This window comes from Acinonyx jubatus, chromosome B3, assembly GCF_027475565.1.
Source record: "Acinonyx jubatus isolate Ajub_Pintada_27869175 chromosome B3, VMU_Ajub_asm_v1.0, whole genome shotgun sequence".
In the NCBI taxonomy this organism is placed as follows: Eukaryota; Metazoa; Chordata; class Mammalia; order Carnivora; family Felidae; genus Acinonyx; species Acinonyx jubatus.
Genome location: NC_069386.1, coordinates 133,833,414 through 133,855,449, shown reverse-complemented (window position 1 = coordinate 133,855,449; position 22,036 = coordinate 133,833,414). Strand labels below are relative to the sequence as shown.

Here is a 22,036-nt window from a genome sequence, read left to right as displayed (position 1 = left end):
TCATAAATTAGAAAACTTCCTAATAGCTTTTCTGAGCAGAGCTGCTCAGATCTTCTCAAGATGCAGGAGGGACTCAATGGGCTTGTTTACCCTCCTAGACCTACCTGGAGTCACCAGCATTGTCCACATTCCTGACCTGACCTTTGACCTGGCTGCAGTGAATGGCCCAGTGCTAGTCATTCCTCTTTGCAAATCCCAAGGGGCCATGGTGATCACCGTCTCTCAGGTCTCTTCTTCCACAGAGCTCTCAACACTGTCCATTTGTCCTTTCAATCTTTAAGGCTACCAAGGGAGCCTTTTAGGTGGTATGGCTCACTGTCAGCAGTTAACAGAAGACATATCAAGTCCTGGAGAAGCAAGGTCTTGCTGTTCCCAACAGCCCATGGAAACAAACTCCTGGATGCAATTCTAACTGAAATGCTGGCGTAAGCAACTTAAAAAAAGTCATATGCTTTTGACAGGCGAAGAATCACAGAATGATGAAATAGAACTGGAGGGACCTTAGCGACCTTTTCTCATAACCATTTCATTTTAAAGATAGGGAAAATGAGGCACATAGGTAGTCAATGGCAGAGGTAGACCAGAATTTATACCCTTAGTTCCCAACCTGTGTTCCTTCCACTAGGACATACTCTAGATTACGAATCTGAAATGAAGTCAATATGCAGATAGTGGGTGTTTGTTGCATGATATCAAAGCAATTTTTAGCTGCTATTTGGTTAACCATTGATTCTAAATCCCACACATACCATTGATCAAATATGCCTTTCCTCCCCCCTACTACCTGCACTAATCCCATAATATGGTTATCATTTCCCACAAAAAGAAGTCTATATTGCAGATAATAATACCTTGAGTTTGTATAGCATATCACCTCTGAAGAAAGCAACAAGTTTATAGCCGTTATCTCAATGAACCCCATAAATGTTTGGTTGTAAATAACTGTTTTCCTGAGATGAGGTAAAAAGAAGGGATACTTGAATGTTTCAATTACATAATAACCCACTTTCTTCTCAGTGTTTTTGATCTGCTGTTAACCACCTTTGAAAAAAAATCACATTACTGGGAACCTCCTCGCCCATTAATACATAGTTCCAAGTCCCAAATATTTGAGGTATGTTCTAGCTAGCATATGTTCTCAGCTCACCTACCACCACAGGAGTGCTCTGTTACTGTGATTTTTCACAAGCTTTAATATTCAGCAGGTTTCTGTCAAGTATTTCAGGGACACCATTAACCATCCTATCACCTAAAAAAAGGTGTTGATGGTGTCAACTGTGGACAATAAACTCATGGGAAGAGAAAAGCCATAGATCCCAAACTCGATGTTTGCTTGTAATTCAAGAGCTACAAAACCATCACTACACAACAAAAATAAGCATTTAGAACCACGGGTGAAATGAATGGATATTCTTTTTATAGTTCCTTTTGTTAAAATGCAGCAACGGCTCCTTTCAACAGGTATCCAAACATGCAAGGGAAAGCAGAGACAAGAATCACTCCCTTCTTTGAGAAGTGATTTTAATATTTTACAGATGTCACATTGCATTGTCTTTATTTACTTACCTGTTTATGTTTTGTATATCAGGTTGTAAGTTTCTTGAGGGCAGAAACTGTATCTTACTCCTGTCTCTATACCAAGCCTAACACACTGCCTGACACTCAGTAAAAACTCAATATATTTGCAGGATAAATGAACAAATGAATTATTACCTTAATAATACCCCTTACCAATTGGGGGCTTTTTTTTTTTTTTTGCATATATACATCTGTGACTCCCACACTAGATTGTTGACTCTTTTTACCCTAGTGCCGGACATCTAGTAGATACTCAATAAATAACTGATGAGTGAAGATGATAACAGGGAAGAAAGAAAGAGGGGGAGAGAAAGAAGCACAAAGAGAGTGGTGAGTAATCATGAAAGACAACTTGTAGAACCTGTTGGAAAATGTTCAAGCTAAATTCTGCATTGGTGAAATGCAACAAAATCTTAGCAATCATAGATTTATTTAACTTTCATGTTTTCAACTATTTGAGAATATCCAGAAAGGTCCCTGACATACAGTAATGTGTAATTATGCTGAGAATGTGAACAGAATGCATTTACATTTCAACTTTGTACACAAAAAAAATGGTCATGTAGCTGGTTAGTAAGCCTATGTGAGCAACCAGCAGCCTCGCTGCAGCACTGAGTTCTTACTCTTTCCTCCAATCATTTACCAGAATATTGCTATAGAACCTCAGATAATTGAGATATAAACAAACGATCTCCAAGCTCAACTGACTGTAAGACTGTAAGACTACCTTTTTTGTAGTAAGCTCCTATCCACCCTCTTCAATCACTGTTTCATCCCTCTCCACATTCTTCAAAGCTCCCCCACACCTACTCTTTTCCTTACAGTTTTAAGGAAACAGAAGTCATCTGTTACAGACTGCATTGTGCCCCCCCCCCCAAAACACATAGGTTGAAGGCTTGATGTCAAAATGTGACTATTTGGAAATAAGGCCTTTAAAGTGGTAAGTAAAAATTAGACCCTTGGAGTAGGCTTTGATCCAGTCTGACAAGTGCCCTTATAAAGAGAGGACATTAGGACACAGGAGAGACACCAGGGATACATGTGCACAGAGAAAAGGCCATGTGAGGACAGGGAGACAGTAGCCATCTGCAAGCCAAGGAGACGGGCCTCGGGAGAAACCAAACCTGCCGACACCTTGATCTTGGACTTCTGGCCCCCAGGACAGTGAGAAAATTAATTTCTGTTGTTTACACCACCTGGTTTGTGGGAATTTGTGATGGCAGCCCTAGGAAACCAACTAATACACCACCATAGAGGAAATCCTCCAATAGTATAAGCCAGAGCTAAGGGTCTAAGCTCTGAAATCAAACACTTCTGGATTAAGACTTTGGTTCTACTTCTACTTAACTCCTGTTTCCTCATCTGTAAAATAGGGATAATCATACCAACTTCATGGGGTTACTGTGAATATTAATCACTTACTGTGCCAACCACTTAGCATAGTACCTAGTACAAACTCAACACAGAGTAGACAGCAAAGCCTACTTGCATCTCCTTTCTTTTTCCAATCAAACATAATCAATCAGACCACTAGTACTCTCCCTCCCACTAAGTCATGGCCATAAGCATCCAAATAAACTCTAGAATCTCCCTTGTTAAAGGGAAACAAAAACCCTCTCCCTTGACCTGACATTCCCCTCCAGCACTGGCCTCTCTCTTCAGAGCCAAGATTATAAAGAGTTGTGTACACTCTCTCATTTCTCCATCACTTCCAATTCTTGGACTCACTCCTGTCAGGCTTCCACCACCACCACTGCCCTGAATCCCCCTTTCCCACCATCATCTGGAGCCCATTGCCACATCCAATGGGCACTTTACCATCATCATTTTCCTGGATGTTTTAGCCCATTCCATACAGCCAATCCCTTCCTCCTTGATACACCCCCATGGGCTTCCCAGCAACCCCACATTCTAGTCTTCCCCCTTACTGCTCCAGTGCAGCCCCTCACTGAGCTCCACTACTTCCTCCATTACTTGATGTTTAATGTGAGAATTCCCCAGGGCTCAGGCCTAGATTCTCTGTTCCTCTGTCTCCATATTCTATCCACAGGCAACCCCACCCATCCATAGAGCCTGCAGCACGATCTATGCCAACTACTCTTAAATTTGTATCTCCATCCCAGATGGGTAGCTCTTCTGAGTAACATACCTCATCAATTCAATTTCTCTACTTAGGAATCTTACAGATATCACAAAGGCAAACATGTTCCACACTGAACACTTATCTCACCCTTTACCCCCCCCCCCAAAAAACCTATTCCACCATCTATACAATCTACTAAGTCACTCCAACAAAGTATTCTGAGAATCATCCTGACAGCTCCTTTTCCCTCTCTCTCACACCCTTAATCCAACCTGTCACTAAATCCTGTCAATGGATAATATACCTCCAAAATATACCTCCAATCTGTCTTCTGTTCTTTATCTTCATGATCGTTACTGGGCACCATCACCTCCCCATCAATTGTGAAAGCCCCTTATTCATCTTCCTGGTTCTCTCTTGCCTCTCTCCAGCTCTTTCTCCTCAGAGCAGTCAAAGAGATTTTTCTAAAATATAAACTGTCTCAGGGGCACCTGGGTGGCTCAGTCAGCTAAGCATCTGACTCTTGATTTCAGCTCAAACACTTCAGCTCAGGTCATGATCTCGCAGTTTGTAAGTTTGAGCCCTTCATCAGGCTCTGTGCTGACAGTGCAGAGCCTGCTTGGGATTCTCTCTGCCCCACCCCCATGCACTCACGTGTATGTACACACACACACACACACACACACACTCTTTCTCTCTCAACATAAATAAACTTTAAATAAATAAATAAATAAATAAATAAATAAATAAATAAATAAATAAATAAAATATAAACTATTTCATGCAAATCCTTCAGTGGCTTCCCATTGCCCTCAGAACAAAATCTAAAATCCTTAACATATTATACCAGGTCCCTGCCTACCTTCCAACTTTGCATCATACCTTAACAGTCAGACATACTGGCTCTTGCTCCAGTTTTTTGAAATGGCAAAGCTACTTTTTGCCTAAAAACCTTTATATGTACTTGTCCCTCTTCCTACAATGCTTTTCTCTCCATGTTTGTCTGGCTAACTACTACTTCTACTTCAAGGCTGACTTAAAATATAACTTCCTAATGGAGGTCTTCTCTGACTTCCCTGTCTAAACTGATTCCCTTTCCTCCACCTTCATTTTGCTCTGTCATCATACCCTATGCTTTTTTTTCCCCATAGTCAACACAATTTTTAACACATATTTTGGTGATTTTTTTATTGTCTCTTCCAAGTGGACAATAGGCTCCAAAAACTAGGTCTTTTGTTCTCCATTATATATCCCTGAGTGCCCAAGGAATGCTGAATTTGCTGGGTCCCAGAAAAGGTGAAAGGAAAGAAGGGAGGGAGAGGGACAGTGGGTTTTCCCAGTGGTTAAACTCTATTTCTTTATGAAAATAGCCAAGAAAGCCAACTGTTAAAGCTGTGATAAAAATAAAGAAAACACAGAAAGGAATCTGAGAAAGTGATGAATTTTATCCAGGTGTATGCAAGTCTAATCTCTGCTCTGCTCCTAGCCCCACCATTTGCTAGAAGCTTTGCTACATGTGGAGAGAAACATCCACAAGGACAAAATTCAGGCATTCATTTTAGGCATATACAAATACTTCAACAAAATTAAGATCATATAGTACATAAGTTTTAAATCATTTTTTCTTTAAATCTTAAGTATTTTCCTATGTCACTAAGTATTTTTAATAACAACCCATTCTTATTTTTAAATTTGTATCAATCTATGCTTATTACCATAAAAGTAAAAAATTCATATTAAGTTCAATGAAGAAATAAAAATTAACTAAAGGCGCCCTATTCAGAGATAACTATACTTAACATTCTGGTGTATTATCCTTCCAGGAAATTTTCTTTGCATAAACTCAATTTATAAAATTGGGAGTATTCTGTAGCTTTAGAATCTGTTTTCCTCACTTTCTATATCAGAAATACATTCCTACATCATCACTTTAATGTAAGTACATTTTATTTATGTAAGTAAATTGTAATTTATGTCACCGATCATCTATCTGTGAGATTTGGGGTTATTTTTCATTATTCTATTCAATGCTGCAAAGAATATCCTTTCAAACATGTGCACACATCTTCAGCTATCTCCTTAGAATACATTTTTAGTCACAGAATTGCTGACTCAGACAAGAAATACTCATTTTAAAGCTTTTCATAGGAATTAAGACATCTTCCTTCAGAAGGACTATTTCTCTTTATATACCAGTCATGCACATATGAATAATAATGAACAATGTTTATTGAATGTCCACTATTTATCAGGTGCTCCATACACATTATTTTTTAATCTTCACAATAATATTATGGAGGGATTATTATCATTTCCATTTAATGTTGACTAAACCAGGGTGCTTGGATGCCTCAGTCAGTTAGGCATCCAATTCTTGATTTTGGCTAAGGTCATGATCTCACACTTTGTGAGTTTGAGCCCCAGGTCAGGCTCTGCACTGACAGTGTAGAGACTGCTTCAGATTCTCTGTCTCCCTGTCTGTCTGCCCCTCCCCTGCTCATGCTCTCTCTCTCTCTCTTAAAAATAAATAAACATTGAATAAACCAAAGCTCAAGCATAACTGACTCACCCAAAACACAAAACTAGTAAGTGGCAGATAGTTTCCTGGCTAGAAGCCAGACTTCTCCTTCAGGCCACACTGTTCTTTAATTATTCTTACGAGCTTAATAATATTTAATTTCATGATATGGAAGGAAATATTGATATTTCCCCTATTTCACTATTTGAGGATTGTGTTGTTTCCAGTATTTCATTGAGGAACACTGCAGTGAGCAGATGAAATATTAAAACTAAATGAGTTTTACTTTTGTTTTTAGAAAACACAAACTGATACTTGTTTACTTCATTGGTACCACAATTTTCTTCTTGAAAAATCAAATCCTGTTAATCCTTTAAGGCCCATCTTAAGAGTCACACCATTCATGACTGGTTGACTCTAGACATTCTGGTTGACTCTAGACATTATCACCATCTCCCTTTTCTGCCTGACTGCTCAGAGCACTCATTATCTGCCTCAAAAATTTTGTCACTTCATTATATAAATTTATCACTGATAATAAACTGGTCCAGATGGTTCTAAATTAGTTTCATGTTTGCAAATATAGTAACCCTAACAATACCTTAATACCTTTGAGGATATAACTGTCTTATATACCATTTGTAATTCCCTTAGAATTTGTCACAATGCTAGGTACATAAGAGATGGTTAAAATGTTTAACACATTTCATCTTTAAAATGTGATGTGATGTTTAACACAGCGGTTAAAATGAATTAAAGTTTAAATGTCACCTTTGTTATATCCTATTAATACTCTCTAAATAAATTCTTTAAAATGCTAATGACATTTATGCAAATAAATAATTTCTAGATAAAAATGTGTTAGTAGAAAATGTAAATAGTGGAGGTTTACTCAGTTTTCCTGTGTCTCTTGTGTGAACACAGAACATAAGAATGCAGCCCAGCTGATATCTTGATTGTAGCTGGTGAGACTGAAGCAGAGAACATAGCTTCACCACATGAAGACTCCTTAAAAACTCAAACTGTGAGCTTCCTTCAACAAGCAAACCAAAATGTACCTAGGATCTAGCTTCGTTTACTTTTTTGTTTTGTTTTTAATTTCTAATTCTTATTGTTTTATTTTATTCATTTTTTTCTTCCTCCAATATGACAAAATGAAGGAATTCACCCCAAAATAAAGAACAGGAAGAAATGACAGACAGGGCTTAATCAACACAGATATAAGCAAGATGTCTGAACTAGAATTTAGAACCACGATAATAAGAATACTAGCTAGGGTTGAAAAAAGCATAGAATCCCTTTCTGTGGAGGTAAAAGAAATAAAATCTGGTCAGGACGAAATTAAAAATGCTATAACCAAGAAGCAATCTCGAATGGATGTCGTGATGGCAAGGATGGACAAAGCAGAGCAGCGAATCAGCGATATAGAATATAAAATTATGGAGAATAATTAAGCAAAAAAAAGAGGGAAACAAAGGCAAAAGAACATGACACAAGACTTGGAGAACTCATGACTATTAAAAAGGAATAACATCCAAATCGTAGGAGGCCCAAAAGATGAAGAGAGGAAATGGAACAGAAGGTTTATGTGAGCAAATTATAACAGAAAACTGCCAATCTGGGGGAGGACACAGACATCAAAATCCAAGAGGCACAGAGAACTCCCATTAGACTGAACAAAAACCAACCATCAACAAGGCATATCATAGTCAAATTCACAAAACACACAGACAGGAAAGGAAAGAATTAGGAAAGCAGCAAGGAAAAAAAGTCCTTAACCTATAAGGACAACATATCAGGTTCGCAGCAGACCTATCCACAGAAACTTGGCAGGCCCAAAGGAGTGGCTGGATATATTCAATGTGCTGAATCAGAAAAACATGCAGCCAAGAATTCTTTATCCAGCAAGGCTGTCATTCAAAATAGAAGGAAAGATAAAGAATTTCCCAGATAAACAAAAACTAAAGGAGTTCATGAGCACTACACCAGTCCTGAAGAAATCTTCAGGGGGACTCTTTGAGTGGAGAAAAGACAAAAGAAAACAAAAAAGACCAAAAGCAACAAAGACTAGGAAGGACTGGAAAACATGACCAGAAACACCAACTCTACAGGCAACGCAATGGCACTAAATTCATATCTTTCAGAATTCACTCTAAATGTCAATGGACTAAATGCTCCAATCAAAAGACATAGGGTATCAGAATGGATAACAAAGTAAGACCCATCTGCATGCTCCTTACAAGAGACTCATTTTAGACCTAAAGACACCTGCAGATTGAAAGGGGATGGAGAACCATTTATCATGCTAATGGCTGTCAAAAGAAAGCTAGAGTAGCCATATTTATATCAGACCAACTAGATTTTAGAATAAAGACTGTAACAAGAGATGAATAAGGGCATTATATCATAATTAAGGGGTCTATCCATCAAGAAGATCTAACAACTGTAAATATTTATGCCCCCAACATGGACGCACAAATATATAAATAAAATAATTACAAACATAAAGAAACTCATTGATAATACTACCATAATAATAGGGGACTTCAACACCCCACTTACAACAATGGACAGATCATGTAAACAGAAAATCAACAAGGAAACAATGGCTTTGAATGACACATTGGACTGGGTGGACTTAACAGATATATTCAGAACATTTCATCCTAAAACAGCAGAATACACATTCTTCTCGAGTGCACATAGAACATTCTCCAGAATACATCACAGGCTGGGTCACAAACCAGCCCTCAACAAGTACAAAAAGATTGAGGTCATACCTTGCATATTTTCAGACCACAACACTTTGAAACTCAAAATCAACCACATGAAAGAATTTGGAAAGATCATGAATACTTGGAGATTAAAGAACATCCTACTAAAGAATGAATGGGTTAACCAAGAAATTAAAAAGGAAATCTAAAAGTACATGGAAGCCAATGAAAATGATAACACCACAGCACAAAACCTCTGGGACACACAGCAAAGGCAGTCATAAGAGGGAAGTATATAGCAATCCAGGCCTTACTAAAGAAGGAATAAATGTCTCAAATACACAACCTAACGCTGTACCTAAAAGAGCTGGGGAAAGGACAGCAAATAAAGCCCAAAACCAGCAGAAGAAGGGAAATAATAAAGATTAGAGAAGAAATCAATGATATCGAAATAAAAGAAAAATATCAATGAAACCAGGAGCTGCTTCTTTAAAAGAATTAACAAAATTGGTAAACTCTAGCCAGATCGATCAAAAAGAAAAAGGACCCAAATAAAAAAAATCAAGAATGAAAGAGGAGAGATTACAACCAACACTACAGAAATACAAACAATAATAAAGGAATATTATGAGCCATTATATGCCAACAAATTGGGCAATCTGGAGGAAATGGACAAATTCCTAGAAACATATAAACTACCAAAACTGAAACAGGAAGAAATAGAAAATTTGAACAGACCCATAACCAGTAAAGAATTGAATCACTAATCAAAATTGTCCCAACAAACAAGAATTCAGGGCTGGATGGCTTCCAGGGGAATTCTACCAAACATTTGAAGAAGAGTTAACACCTATTCTTTTGAAGCTGTTCCAAAAATAGAAATGGAAGGAAAACTTCCAAAGTTATTCTACAAGGCTAGCATTACCTTGATTCCAAAACCAGACAAAGACCTCACTAAAAAGGAGAACTACAGACTAATTTCCCTGATGAACATGGATGCAAAAATTCTCAACAAGATACTAGCAAACTGGATCCAACAATACACTAAATACGTTCACCACAAACAAGTGGGATTCATTCCTGGGCTTCAGGGCTAGTTTGATATATGAAAATCAATCAGTGTGATACATTACATTAATAAAAGAAAGGATAAGGGCCACATGATCCTCTCAATAGATGCAGAAAAAGGCATTTGACAAAATACAGCATCCTTTCTCAATAAAAACCCTCCGGAAAGTCGGGATAGAAGGATCAAACCTCAAGATCATAAAGGCCATATCTGAAAGACCCACAGCTAATAATAAGGAAGACACTTGTTGGGATGAGCACTGGGTGTTACTTGTAAGTGATGAATCACTAAATTCTATTCCTGAAATTATTATTATACTATATGTTAACTAACTTGGATTTAAATTTTAAAAAATAACAAAGGCTTAAAAAATGTAAATAGTGCAGAAATTTTTTCATAATTTATTTTCCTCCCATCTCTCATATTTTCCTCCCAACTCCAAATAATCATTTCCCTTGATATATTCCAAAATATTTATAGGTTCTTCATTATCATTTGCAAAATTTACTCATTTTTTCTTCAAGTGAACCACTCATTTTCCTTCTCATGACTTGAACCCTAAACATTCTGGGTAACTGTCTTGGAGTTGTCACAATGTCCTGCAGACAGCTCTGAGATGCAGTGTGAGTTCCCACCTACACCAACGTGTGACCTCAAGCAAGTCACTTAATATCTCTGAGCCTCAGGGGTTCTTGCTTGTCTGTTTTGATTTGTTCTGTTCTGGTTTTGCCAAATGAGAAATTAAAATAGTATTTCCCCCATATTCTTTATAAGCTGGTTATTAATGTTATAGACTTGAAAGCATATACCCTAATTCCATCTTAATTTTTATTGGTTTCTTCTGCTGCTACGTAAAGTCCAAGACTTTATGGATTTGCTGTCATTGTTCCCTTTTAAACTATTCATCTTCTTTTCAGCTAAGCTTTCACTGAGAAATGATAGACATAAATAAAGAGGCCTGGACATACTTTACAAATTTGGAGTACTATAAATATTTACCACAATGGTTGAAGTAAAAAAGTATGCCTCATACCTTTTTCATTTCTTCTCATAATTAGAGGATCAGTAAAGAATCAGACATCCTTCTTAATCACCTTGCATATCTTAAGAGATGACTTTTTTGTCTCCCACGTCCTTAAGATTCTACTTTTTTGTTTAATTTTTTAATTACATTTATTTATTTTTGAGAGACAGAGTGAGACACAGCACAAGCGGGGTAGGGGCAGAGAGAGAAGGAGACACAGAATCCAAAGCAGGCTCCAGGCTCTGAGCTGTCAGCACAGAGCCCAACGCAGGGCTCGAACCCACAACCGTGAGATCATGACCTGAGCTGAAGTCAGACACTTAACCAACAGAGCCACCCAGGCGCCCCATTAAGATTCTACTTGTTGGTCCAATTGGTTCTATCTAGAAATCAGCTCTAAAATCTACTCTCTTCTCTAACTGCACTGACATCACCTTAATTTAAGCCTGCAAAAGCTCTTTCCGAGATTATTGCTGTGATATCCAGACGGAAACCCTTAAGATCCCTTTTTCACAAGATCTTCCAGAGTGATGGTTCTAAAATGCAAATATTCCTCATTTCCTGCTGGTTGAAATCCAAGCAATTAGCTAGAAGAGTCCAACATGAACAGATCCCTGTTCATCTGTCAAGCTTCAACTGTCTCTTCCATATGTATCACAGTGTAGCCATAATGACTTGCAAAAATCCCAATTCATATTGCTTTTACCCTTCCATAGTTTTGTACACTATTGTCTCTGCAGGAATGCAATCCATACTTGTCTGCCTGGCCAACTCCTAATAATTCTTCAAAGCTCAGTTGTAACCACTTCCACTATAGATAACTAACCCACCCTACCACAAGATACATCTCTTTGGTGCTTTCATAGCACACAAGGCTTCCCTCTATCACAGCACTTACCACTATATTCTATAATCATTAACTCATTCACTGTCTCCTCACTAGGCTATCAGGTCCTTGAGATCAGAAACTGTCTCTTTCATTTTTGCATTCCCAGAATTTAGTAAGTATCTGGTTCTAAATAAACGTCTGATGAACAAGAATGAATGAATGAATTCATATATCACATGATTCTTGGTAGCAAAGCTGTTTCAAGTTTATATGCCTTTCATGGGCTGGTTTTGGATCTTGGATATGACACTAATTCTCTCTACCTCTTTTTCCTATTTCTTGTAGGAAGGACAATTTATATCACAAGAACTACTGTATCACCTTCTTCCACAGTCCCCAGTTCCACCACTAGCCATCTTGGGGATCTGGTTGAAAGTTGACTAAAGGGCTGAGGATGGACTTGTGTCTACACAGATGGAGAGAGAGAGCAAAAAATTACCTACTCCAAGAGTCAAGAGGAACAGACAGAAAGCCCCGCTCTAAAAATTTAACTGTGTGAGAAACCAGGCATGACCTTATAATCATAGGACAATATGTGCCCCATTCTCACCTGACCAGCTCAAGGAACAGAATCAGGGCAGAGGAATATAAATAGTCCTTATCCTCTGAGTCAGTCTCAACTGAAGACTAGAGCTATGTACCCCCAGGTTCAGGAAAGTGAGATACCCTCCATTGAAGCATACCCTTAGGAAGGATAATTGGCAAAAATAATTTCAGGAGAAGTAGAAAATATACAGGGCTTGGCACAGCTAAAATTGGTCCTAATCTATTCAGAATAAATTAGAGTCACTTCCTCCACTACATAAGGACCATAGAGAACTTCCGAGGGCAGAGGTGCCAGACTACCCCATTTGAAGGCACAACTTGAAGCTCTGATATTGGTAAAGAAGTCAAGCTGAGGGAACTTTGGTTGGGAATAAGGCTCTACCAACAGACCAGAATTTAGAGTCTTGTCTACTGCCCACTGAGCCTAAATTCAGCTCGTTGCACTTGAAAGTCCTCCTTGTATTTAATGTCTGTCTATCCTTTATTTTCATGTGGAGTTTGGGGTGATGGAGTTAGGTTTTGGTCTTTTTATTTGTTTACTTTTTACTATGGAAACTGTAAATACGTAATAGTAGAAAGAAAAGTAAAACAAAGCCTTGTACCCAACACTACACTATCACATTTGTTTTTTCATCAGACTATGCCACTTATAAATACTTTAATATAATCTCCAACTAATAAAGACACATATAATTGAATACTACTACCACACCCAATAAAATTCACAAATAAATCTCTTAATATCAGGGGTCAAACAAGATTTGCAAGGGGCATTTCACGAATTGCATCTGCATCCCTTCATCATTCCCTTCTGGTATCACAACTTCATTATGCACTCACCAGGCTCCTAAGGAGGCTCTAGAACACAGAGAGTTTGGGCCTGTGGTCTCATCTGCATCTCTGCCCCACATACCAGCTCCTCCAAGCCTCTCAGTATTTATTTCATTATATACCTGTAATTGTCTGCAGCTACAAGCCACATCTCAACCCTGTTCCTTACATCACCTCCAACAACTGGAGCTTTTCACACATAAAAAGTTCCATTTTATAGACAGAAAGATGGAGGAACCAAGAGTTAAAAGCAGAAAGACTGGGGTCAGCTAAACTGAAACCTAGCTCAGTTGAATTCAGGCTCTTCTACTTACTGACTATGAGAACTTGGGTAAAGTAATGAACTTCTATGAGCCTCAATTTCCTCACCTATAAAATGGGGATAATGATATCTGTCTCACAAGGTTGCCACAAGGGTTTTTAAATATTACATTAATAAACTACTTAGCACAATTACTGGCACATAGCAGACAATAAATTGCAACTATAATTAGCAGCCACACGTGGGATCTTTCTCCTTTCCCTTTCCCAGTCCAAAACTCTGAACCTTAAAAAGGAATAATCTGTGGAGTAAAGAAAACACAGCAGTGATATTTCATCAACAAAATTAAGCATAACCTCCTACACACACACACACACACACACACACACACACACACACACACACACAATCTACTACTGCATTTGGTACTAAAATCTAGTTTTATATTCAGAGACCTATCATTTTTAAAGAATAAAAAACAAATATAGCTAATAATAAAGACATTCCAAAGTGGAGATGTGAGGAGAACAATTGTTTGGGAGGTCTAGCAAGAAACCAAAGCTCTTTGCAAATCCTTGATCAAAGGATGATCCTTCTTTGAGGAAGGTCATCCTCTTCAAATGAAAGCAAAACCTCATAAAAAATACAAATGAAGAGTGATGGAAAAGGATACACCTATTTAGAGAGCTAAAAGAGTCAAATCTCCCTTCAAAAGCAAAAAAATTCAAATGTCACAAATTTCATTGTTAATTCATCCAAATATTCATGTACTTACATATATGTTCCTCAGTGGGTTTTAGTTCCAGGTGGCAAACATTACCTGGAACTTTCAGCAGACAGGGTAGATCAGCAAAGAACACTTCTGTTCTTTGGCAAGTGAGGCCAATACCATCAACATCATTACATTGTGTATCATTACATTCTCATCATCAATTACATTTGTATAGCCATTTACATTGTTTAAAGCACTTCCACATACATTATTCAGTTACATTTCTGTGCAGTTAACTTTTAAGAAACACTGTAAGTCAGGAGTTGAAGGGAATTTTAGATATCAAGTAAAAGTTAGGCAACAAAGGGAAAGGAAAAAATATCAATATTCTTATTCATTAGATATTGATTGAACACTCACTATGTGCGAGGAACTTTGAACTGTGAATAAATCAACAATAAGAAAGACATAATCATCGTCTTATGGGTCACAATAATCCCAATAATAATTCTAAATTCTGAGTATTTACTTTGTGTCATAAACACAAAAACAATAGTATTACTATTATTATTCCCATATTACCAATGAGAAAAACCAAAGCTCTGGAGGTTAACTTGCCAAAGGTCACATAGGAAGTAAATGATAGAGCCACTTTCTGACATGTCACCTATAAAGAGAAACAACTGAACTAGTTGTAGCCCACCATACATTTTTCAGCACTTTTTTAAAAAAACACATAGATACATAAAATCACCCAGTGCTTTCATGCATGAATTAGTGAGACCTAACCACTTGCCAAGTAGAAAAGGTCTTAACATGGAAATACTGCATTTGCCAGAGATGGGGCACTTGTAATAAAGAAAAGGGAAAAAGCAATGTATTCAAGTCAAAAGAGAAGACTACTGTTCGAGTTTTTATTGCACTACTGGTCAGGAGAGTTTGTTCTAGGAACTATGAAAGATTCCATGCTGTGATGGAGAAAATGATAAAGGCAGTGAATTTCTTCAAATTGAGTGTTGTGTTGGATATTAGCAATGATCTGACATGGAATATGGAGCTCCATTCTATTTTAATGCAATCAAGTCAGGTTATAGAAGTTTCTTTTAAAAGTTTATTGAGCAACCTCCTCAGATCAAGATTTTGAAATTGAAGAACCTAAGAGGCCAAATCTTAAGTAACTCCCACCCCACCCAAAGAGAGATTCACAAATTTGTATCTTCCTTCTGATGTGACATCTGAATACTGTACTTGAAACTACAAGGGTGAGGGTGGAGGGTGGGGAACAGGAACATCACTGATTTGTTCAAGGAAATATAAACCCAGATACAGATTTAGCAGATGAAAACTAGAGAATGTTTTAATCTATCACTACTAAACTGTACTGCACTCTCTATAATCACAGATTTTTGAGGAACTGAGGAACTATGTGGTGGAAATAATGTCAGAGATATACAGAGGCTGATGACTATGAATCATTTATGTTTCTACATCTAAGTACAACACTCAAGACGTATCTGAGTTATCAACCATCAATCCATCAATCAATCAATGTGGCTCCATTTTAAAAGGAAAGGATTGCGCCGAAAATAAATTCTACTACCTAAGGAAATATAGATATCCCAGAACTGCCCAAATAAGAAGATGAATTATAGACAGCACTGTCTGGAAATGTAAATGTCTGGCTACATAGACAAACTCTAGGAAATATCTGGGATCCTGCTTTTCTGTTAAAGTACACTGTCTTTCATGAAAGTCCAAGCTGAGATTCATGACCCATCAGGGGTTAAAAGTCAGATGTGCCATGACTCAGAATACACATGGTAATTCTCAAAAATAACTCAGTCCAGGGATGTCTGTGTGGCTCAGTCAGTTCAGCAGCTGACTCTTGATTTCAGCTCAGGTCATGATCCCAGGATGGTGAGATCAAGCCCCAGGTCAGACTCCATGCTGAGCATGGAATCTGCTTTCTCTCCCTCTCCCTCTGCCCCTCCCACACACATTCTCTCTCAAAATAAATAAGTAAACATTTTGAAAAAAAGAACAATTCAGCCCATCATACAATATTTTCTCTAACTTGATCAAAATAGAGCAATAAGTAAATATAAAAGCATAACTCTTTAGAAACTCTCTGAAACTCTTAAAATTATAACATGTCTTTAGTATTTACTATGTCCCAGGCATTGTTCTAAGCATTTTAGCCTTTTAACTCTTGTAAGCCTCACAACAAGCTTGTAAGATAGATGCTATTTTATTCCCCTGCCCTTCTTTTTTCTACATATGAAAAAAATGGGGAATTTACTATCAATTTTTTTATTTTTATTTTTTTTAATTTTTTTTTCAACATTTATTTATTTTTGGGACAGAGAGAAACAGAGCATGAACGGGGGAGGGGCAGAGAGAGAGGGAAACACAGAATCAGAAACAGGCTCCAGGCTCTGAGCCATCAGCCCAGAGCCTGACGCGGGGCTCGAACTCACAGACCACGAGATCGTGACCTGGCTGAAGTCAGACGCTTAACCGACTGCGCCACCCAGGCGCCCCTACTATCAATTTTTTTAAATCATGCAGTCCACATATAATTTGTTCTTTCACTCATGAATATCAGCAGATATTCACTGGGGGTCAACCACGTGCCAAACAGACAAGTAGGAACTGACTTGGCGGAATCCCAGGCCAGCAGCAAGGAAAGCTGAGAACCAATGATTTGTCTCAGACATAACAGTACATGAGACAGCTATAGCCCCTGATCTCATGATGCTATGGTGAAGTATAAAAGACCAACAAAGAGAACAAGAAATTGTTCTAAACATCTGTAAAGAAACATACAAGAAACAAGAAGAAACATACAAGCAGCTACAACAGAGAACAAAGAAAGCAACAGGGAATGCTTTCTTTACATAAGGTGGTTTAGGAAGGCTTCTAAGAAGAGATTGTATCTAAGTTAAGACATAAGAATGAGAAGGTGCTAGACATGAAAAAGTAGGAGAAAGTTTCTGGGTTAAGACCACAAAGTGAACACAGTCATCCAAATCATAGCATCTGGAATGCCACCAAACTACAGTAAAAAGACTTTTTTTTAAGACAAGAAGAAAGGGACAATAGGCCACAAGACACACAGCAACATGATATTGGAAGCTTGAAAGCCAGTAGACAAGTAACAACGGACTTGGCATAATCCCAGGCCAGCAGCAAGGAAAACTGAGAACCAATCATGTGCATCTCAGAATTCTCAAAAGACATGGAACTGGCAGTACCAGATAGCTCCAGAGCTAGAGATGCAGGGAAGGAATGGGAGCTATAAAAAGAGGGATTGGCTGAAAGCTATTTAAGAAGCAATTGGGTCCTTACATTTTCTCCCCTACCTCATCCCTGAGAGAGTACCTCTCCCCAACTCGCTGGATCTAAAGTTTTTGTCTAAAGAGAATATACAACAGAGGGTCTCTGGAATGGAAGAAACCAAACACAGTTGAAGACCAAAGTAACTGACCTAAACCAAGGAAATGTGGTGGCTATATGAAGTGTGAATACAGAATACAGAACCAAACCAAGCCCTGCCCTCTAATACCTAGCAGCCAGACCCTCACTCTCCATGCTGGAGAATGGAAGCTCCTTTGTAAATCCTTCCTTCTGTGAATCTGACCAATCAAAGAGGAAAGACCTGAAGATAGATTGTGATGTCAGGGGTTCCCAATAAATGGCTCATCAAACGCACAGGTTAGCTTCTTAGTCTGAACCCTTAACTGTGAGTAGATAGTAAAGAATGGCCAACCATCTAAAATAAAGCCTCTAACATGGAAGACAGGCAAGAAAGAACAGAAAATCAACTGTTTGGAGAAAAAAAGAATCTATGTAGAAGAAAATCTTCAAAAAAAAACTGTTATTACTGTCAGAAACATGAAAGATTCCACCTATGAATAAATGTTCAGGTGCTATAAAAAAATACACAGAATAAAAGAAAACAGAGTTCTAATAAATTAAAAGAACATAACTGAGGAAATTAATAATTAACAGAAGGGCTAGAAGATAGAGATGAGAAGATTTTCTCAAAGTACAGCAGGAACAGACAAAGTAAGAGAGAAATATGATCAATCCAGGAGGTCCAACATCAGAATAAAGGAGTTTCAGAAAAAGGCAATAGCAAAACGAGAGGAGTTAAAAACATTAACAAAATTAATTAAGAAAATTGTAGGGGCGCCTGGGTGTCTCAATGGTTAAGCAATCGACTTCAACTCAAGTCATGCTCTCATGGTTTGTGGGTTCGAGCCCCATGTCAGGCTCTGTGCTGACAGCTCCGAGCCTGAAGCCTGCTTCAGATTCTGTGTCTCCCTCTCTCTCTGCCCCTCCCCCATTCATTCTCTCTCTCTCTCTCTCTCTCTCTCTCTCTCTCTCTTTCTCTCTCTCTCTCTCTCTCAAAAATAAATAAACATTAAAAAAGAAAGAAAATTTTAGAAAATAGCAGATTAAAAAGACCCATCACAATAAATAAAAATAAACACATAATAAGGCATATCATAGTGAAACGTCAGAAACTGATGGCAGGGAAAATATTCCATAGGCTTTTAAAGACGTTTTTTAGGGCCACGTGGGTGGTTGAGGTTCAGTCACTTAGGCATCTGACTTCAGCTCAGTCATGATCTCATGGTTTGTGAATTCGAGCCCCACATTGGGCTCTCTGCTATCAGCACAGATCCTCTGTCCCCCCCACCTCTGTCCCTCCCCTGCTTACACTCTCTCTCTCAAAAATAAACATTAAAAAAAATTAAATAAAAACACAATAAAATAAAGACTTTTTAAATTTACATCAGAAATCAAAATGGCTTTGGGTTTCTCAAAAGCAATACAGGAAGCAAGATAAATAATGAACTCTGAAAAAAATTATTATGAAAGTAGAATTCTATATTCAGGCAAACTATAAATCAAGAATAAAGTCATACTTAGACATTCATGATTTCAAAAAATTTATTTCCCATGCGTCCTTTAGCCTGGAAGAGACCCAGTTGTACATCAGCATAGAGGGCCATCTGTCACTACGAAAGCACTGTGTGTAGCTCAAGAGACAGACTGTCAAAAGATGTCATCACCAAGAGCCCTACAGCCAATATACTGGATTTTTAACCCAAAGCAGAATATCTGAGAGACTGTGGCCCAGATTCTTAATTTGTTCTTGTATGAGTAAAGTTCCTATTCTCTTCCACAGTCTCCTGAAACAACTAAGGACACTTATTTTACTCCCAAAGAAGTGTTCTTCCTTGACCTACTTCTAAGATCTAGAGGTAGACCATGTGAGCTTAAGTAAAAAATACAGAGTAACCCACTCCCTAATCATATTTTTGCCAAAAGTCCAGGTCCTGAAACACAATGCCATATCTGCCAAAAGCCCCAACTGTGGTGAACCCTGCTTTCCTTGGACTGACTCCTGACCTTGCTCAGAGATGTCGCCCAGGAGGGGCTCTCAAGGACACCAAATTCAGACTGTGTCCCAGACACTATGTTTGGCTTATTTTCATAAAATGAAAGACAGCTCAGAATTATATATATAATTTCAAAAAAAAAAAAAAACAATAAATGCAACACATAAATACAACACATAAATACATAAGTACAAAACAATAAATACCCAAATCTGGGTACCTACCACCCAGATTAAAAGGCAGTACATTCCCTACCTTAACCTGTATCCAGCTATAATTTCATTCCCCTTGCTCATCATAGAGGTATTGACCCTTCTGTTAGTCAGTCTGTTGCTTTTCTTTATCATTTTATCCTGAACATGTGTATAGCATATATAAACACTACATTATTTAATTTTTACAAACTGAAGAGCAGGGGGCCTGGGTGGCTCGGTCAGTTAAGCATCCAACTTTTACTTTGGTTCAGGTCATGATCCCACGGTTTGTGAGTCTGAGCCCTACATCGGGCTCTGCGCTGACAGCACAAAGCCTGCTTGGGATTCTCTCTCTCCCTCTCTCTGTCCCTTCCCCACTCACACTCTCTCTATCTTTCCCTCAAAATAAATCAGTAAAAACTTTAATAAATAAGTAAATAAAATTTAAAAATAAAAAACTGAAGAGCAAGCACAAACCCAATGGTGAAAGGAAAACACAATATTGCCACTGATTTGGACACTCCCACATTTACATGTTTTGGTCCTCTCTGAATGGCAACAAGAAAAAAGATAGAATAAAGGGGCTTTCTAAACTTCACTTTGATACAAGCACAGCCTGTTTCTAAAAGCAGCAGCCACTTATTCAAGAAATGGATTTTAAATACCAAAACATAGGTTTTTTTTAAAAAAGTCAGGTTAAGTTGCTAAAAGAGGAGGATTCTGGGAAGAGGGCAATGACAGCAGCATTGTTTCTTAATCAAACCAAGCCTCTCCATTAAAAACAAATCAATGACAATGACAAACCCAAAGACCGGCTGACAGTATCTATAACAAAACTGGGTGGCAAGGTGCCCCATGAACCAAGTATGAGAGGAGGGAACAACTTCTGACAGCTACATGCCCATGTGATATCAGCACCCATGATAAAAGACCCAAAAGGAAAGCCTTTGAACTTCTGATGGTCCTCTGAACAAGAACTCCTAAATTGTCCACAGATACTCAGTAGAAACTGTGGTGGCCCAATCTGAAAGCCAAAGTCAAAGCAAGAAGGGTGTTCTTCAGATGATAAGACCTGATAGTGATGATGAAGCAGTCTCAGCTCTAAAAACTAACAAACCAAGGCAACCGTCAAGATAAAGCCCTGTGCTCAGAAGAAACTGCTGGAAGTAGAATCCCAACTGAACAGTGTAAGGATATGAAATGCAGGAGAGAAAGAAAATCTGAATAAGAGTGGGGATAGGAACCAAGGAAAGTAGTTGGCAGAAAGTATATGAGGATATTTTGTATCACTTTGCAAAAACAAAAACGAAAAAAAAGAAGAGAAGCCCTAAAGTTATCCAGACCTCCCCCCACTGAAATTATAGAAAAACCTATTTTGCTTAAAAAATGAGCAAAAGAAAATTCCATACGAATTTAGCATAGGAAAAAAGAATAGGGAGCAGAGACATGTGCACTAATCAGATGAAAACTGTTAACCTAATATTTCAAAACAAGCTGAAGGAAATTGAGCTGTGTTGCTGAACACACTGAAATTAGCTAACTAGAGAAAAGAGAAATTTTTTTTAAAAAAGGTGAAAGGACTCTGGAGAGAATTAGAAATAAAATAAAAGATATTTTAAAAAGGAAGACTCGGGGCGCCTGTGTGGCGCAGTCAGTTAAGCGTCTGACTTCAGCCAGGTCACAATCTCGCGGTCCGTGAGTTCGAGTCCCGCGTCAGGCTCTGGGCTGATGGCTCAGAGCCTGGAGCCTGTTTCCGATTCCGTGTCTCCCTGTCTCTCTGCCCCTCCGCCGTTCATGCTCTGTCTCTCTCTGTCCCAAAAAAAAAAAAAAAAAAAAAAGTTGAAAAAAAAAATGAAGACTAAACCAGCAGAAACACAGGAATAAATAAACACAATGGATAATGCTTAAGAAAAATAAACCATGGAAAAAGAGAAATTCTTAAAAATGAAAAGAAATTAAGGGCTTTGGGTTATGATAAAATAAAGCTCTACCAATAATCCCAATTCCTCTCACATAAAACAACTACAAAGCTTAGACGCAATGAAAAACTCCCTGAAGGTAAAGGAGAATGGATTTCCAGTCACCAAGGAGGACAGAAGACAGGCAGCTAAACCAGTTAAGTTCCCATCTCCAAGGCTTTTAGCCTGGGGCTAAGTGCAATCCAGGCAGCATGCACCCTGCTGAAGGCAGACATAGAAAACCCAC

The 22,036-nt window shown here is 38.1% G+C and overlaps 1 protein-coding gene across 19 annotated transcripts in view; it reads right to left on the bottom strand.

Annotated features, from left to right (window-relative positions):
- Positions 1-22,036, bottom strand: part of UNC79 (unc-79 homolog, NALCN channel complex subunit) — a 315,670-nt gene that overhangs the window by 223,132 nt on the left and 70,502 nt on the right. For 8 of the 19 annotated variants that reach the window (XM_053224874.1, XM_053224869.1, XM_053224872.1 and 5 more), the window contains exon 1: positions 105-16,188. The exons of 6 other annotated variants lie outside the window; for them this stretch is intronic. In XM_053224874.1, the coding sequence (XP_053080849.1) occupies positions 105-207 (103 nt within the window). In that variant the 5' untranslated portion in view covers positions 208-16,188. Of the gene's footprint in view, positions 1-104; positions 16,190-22,036 lie in introns of those variants that run through there. 5 more of the 19 variants (XM_053224871.1, XM_053224875.1, XM_027066490.2 and 2 more) reach the window with 1 other exon arrangement.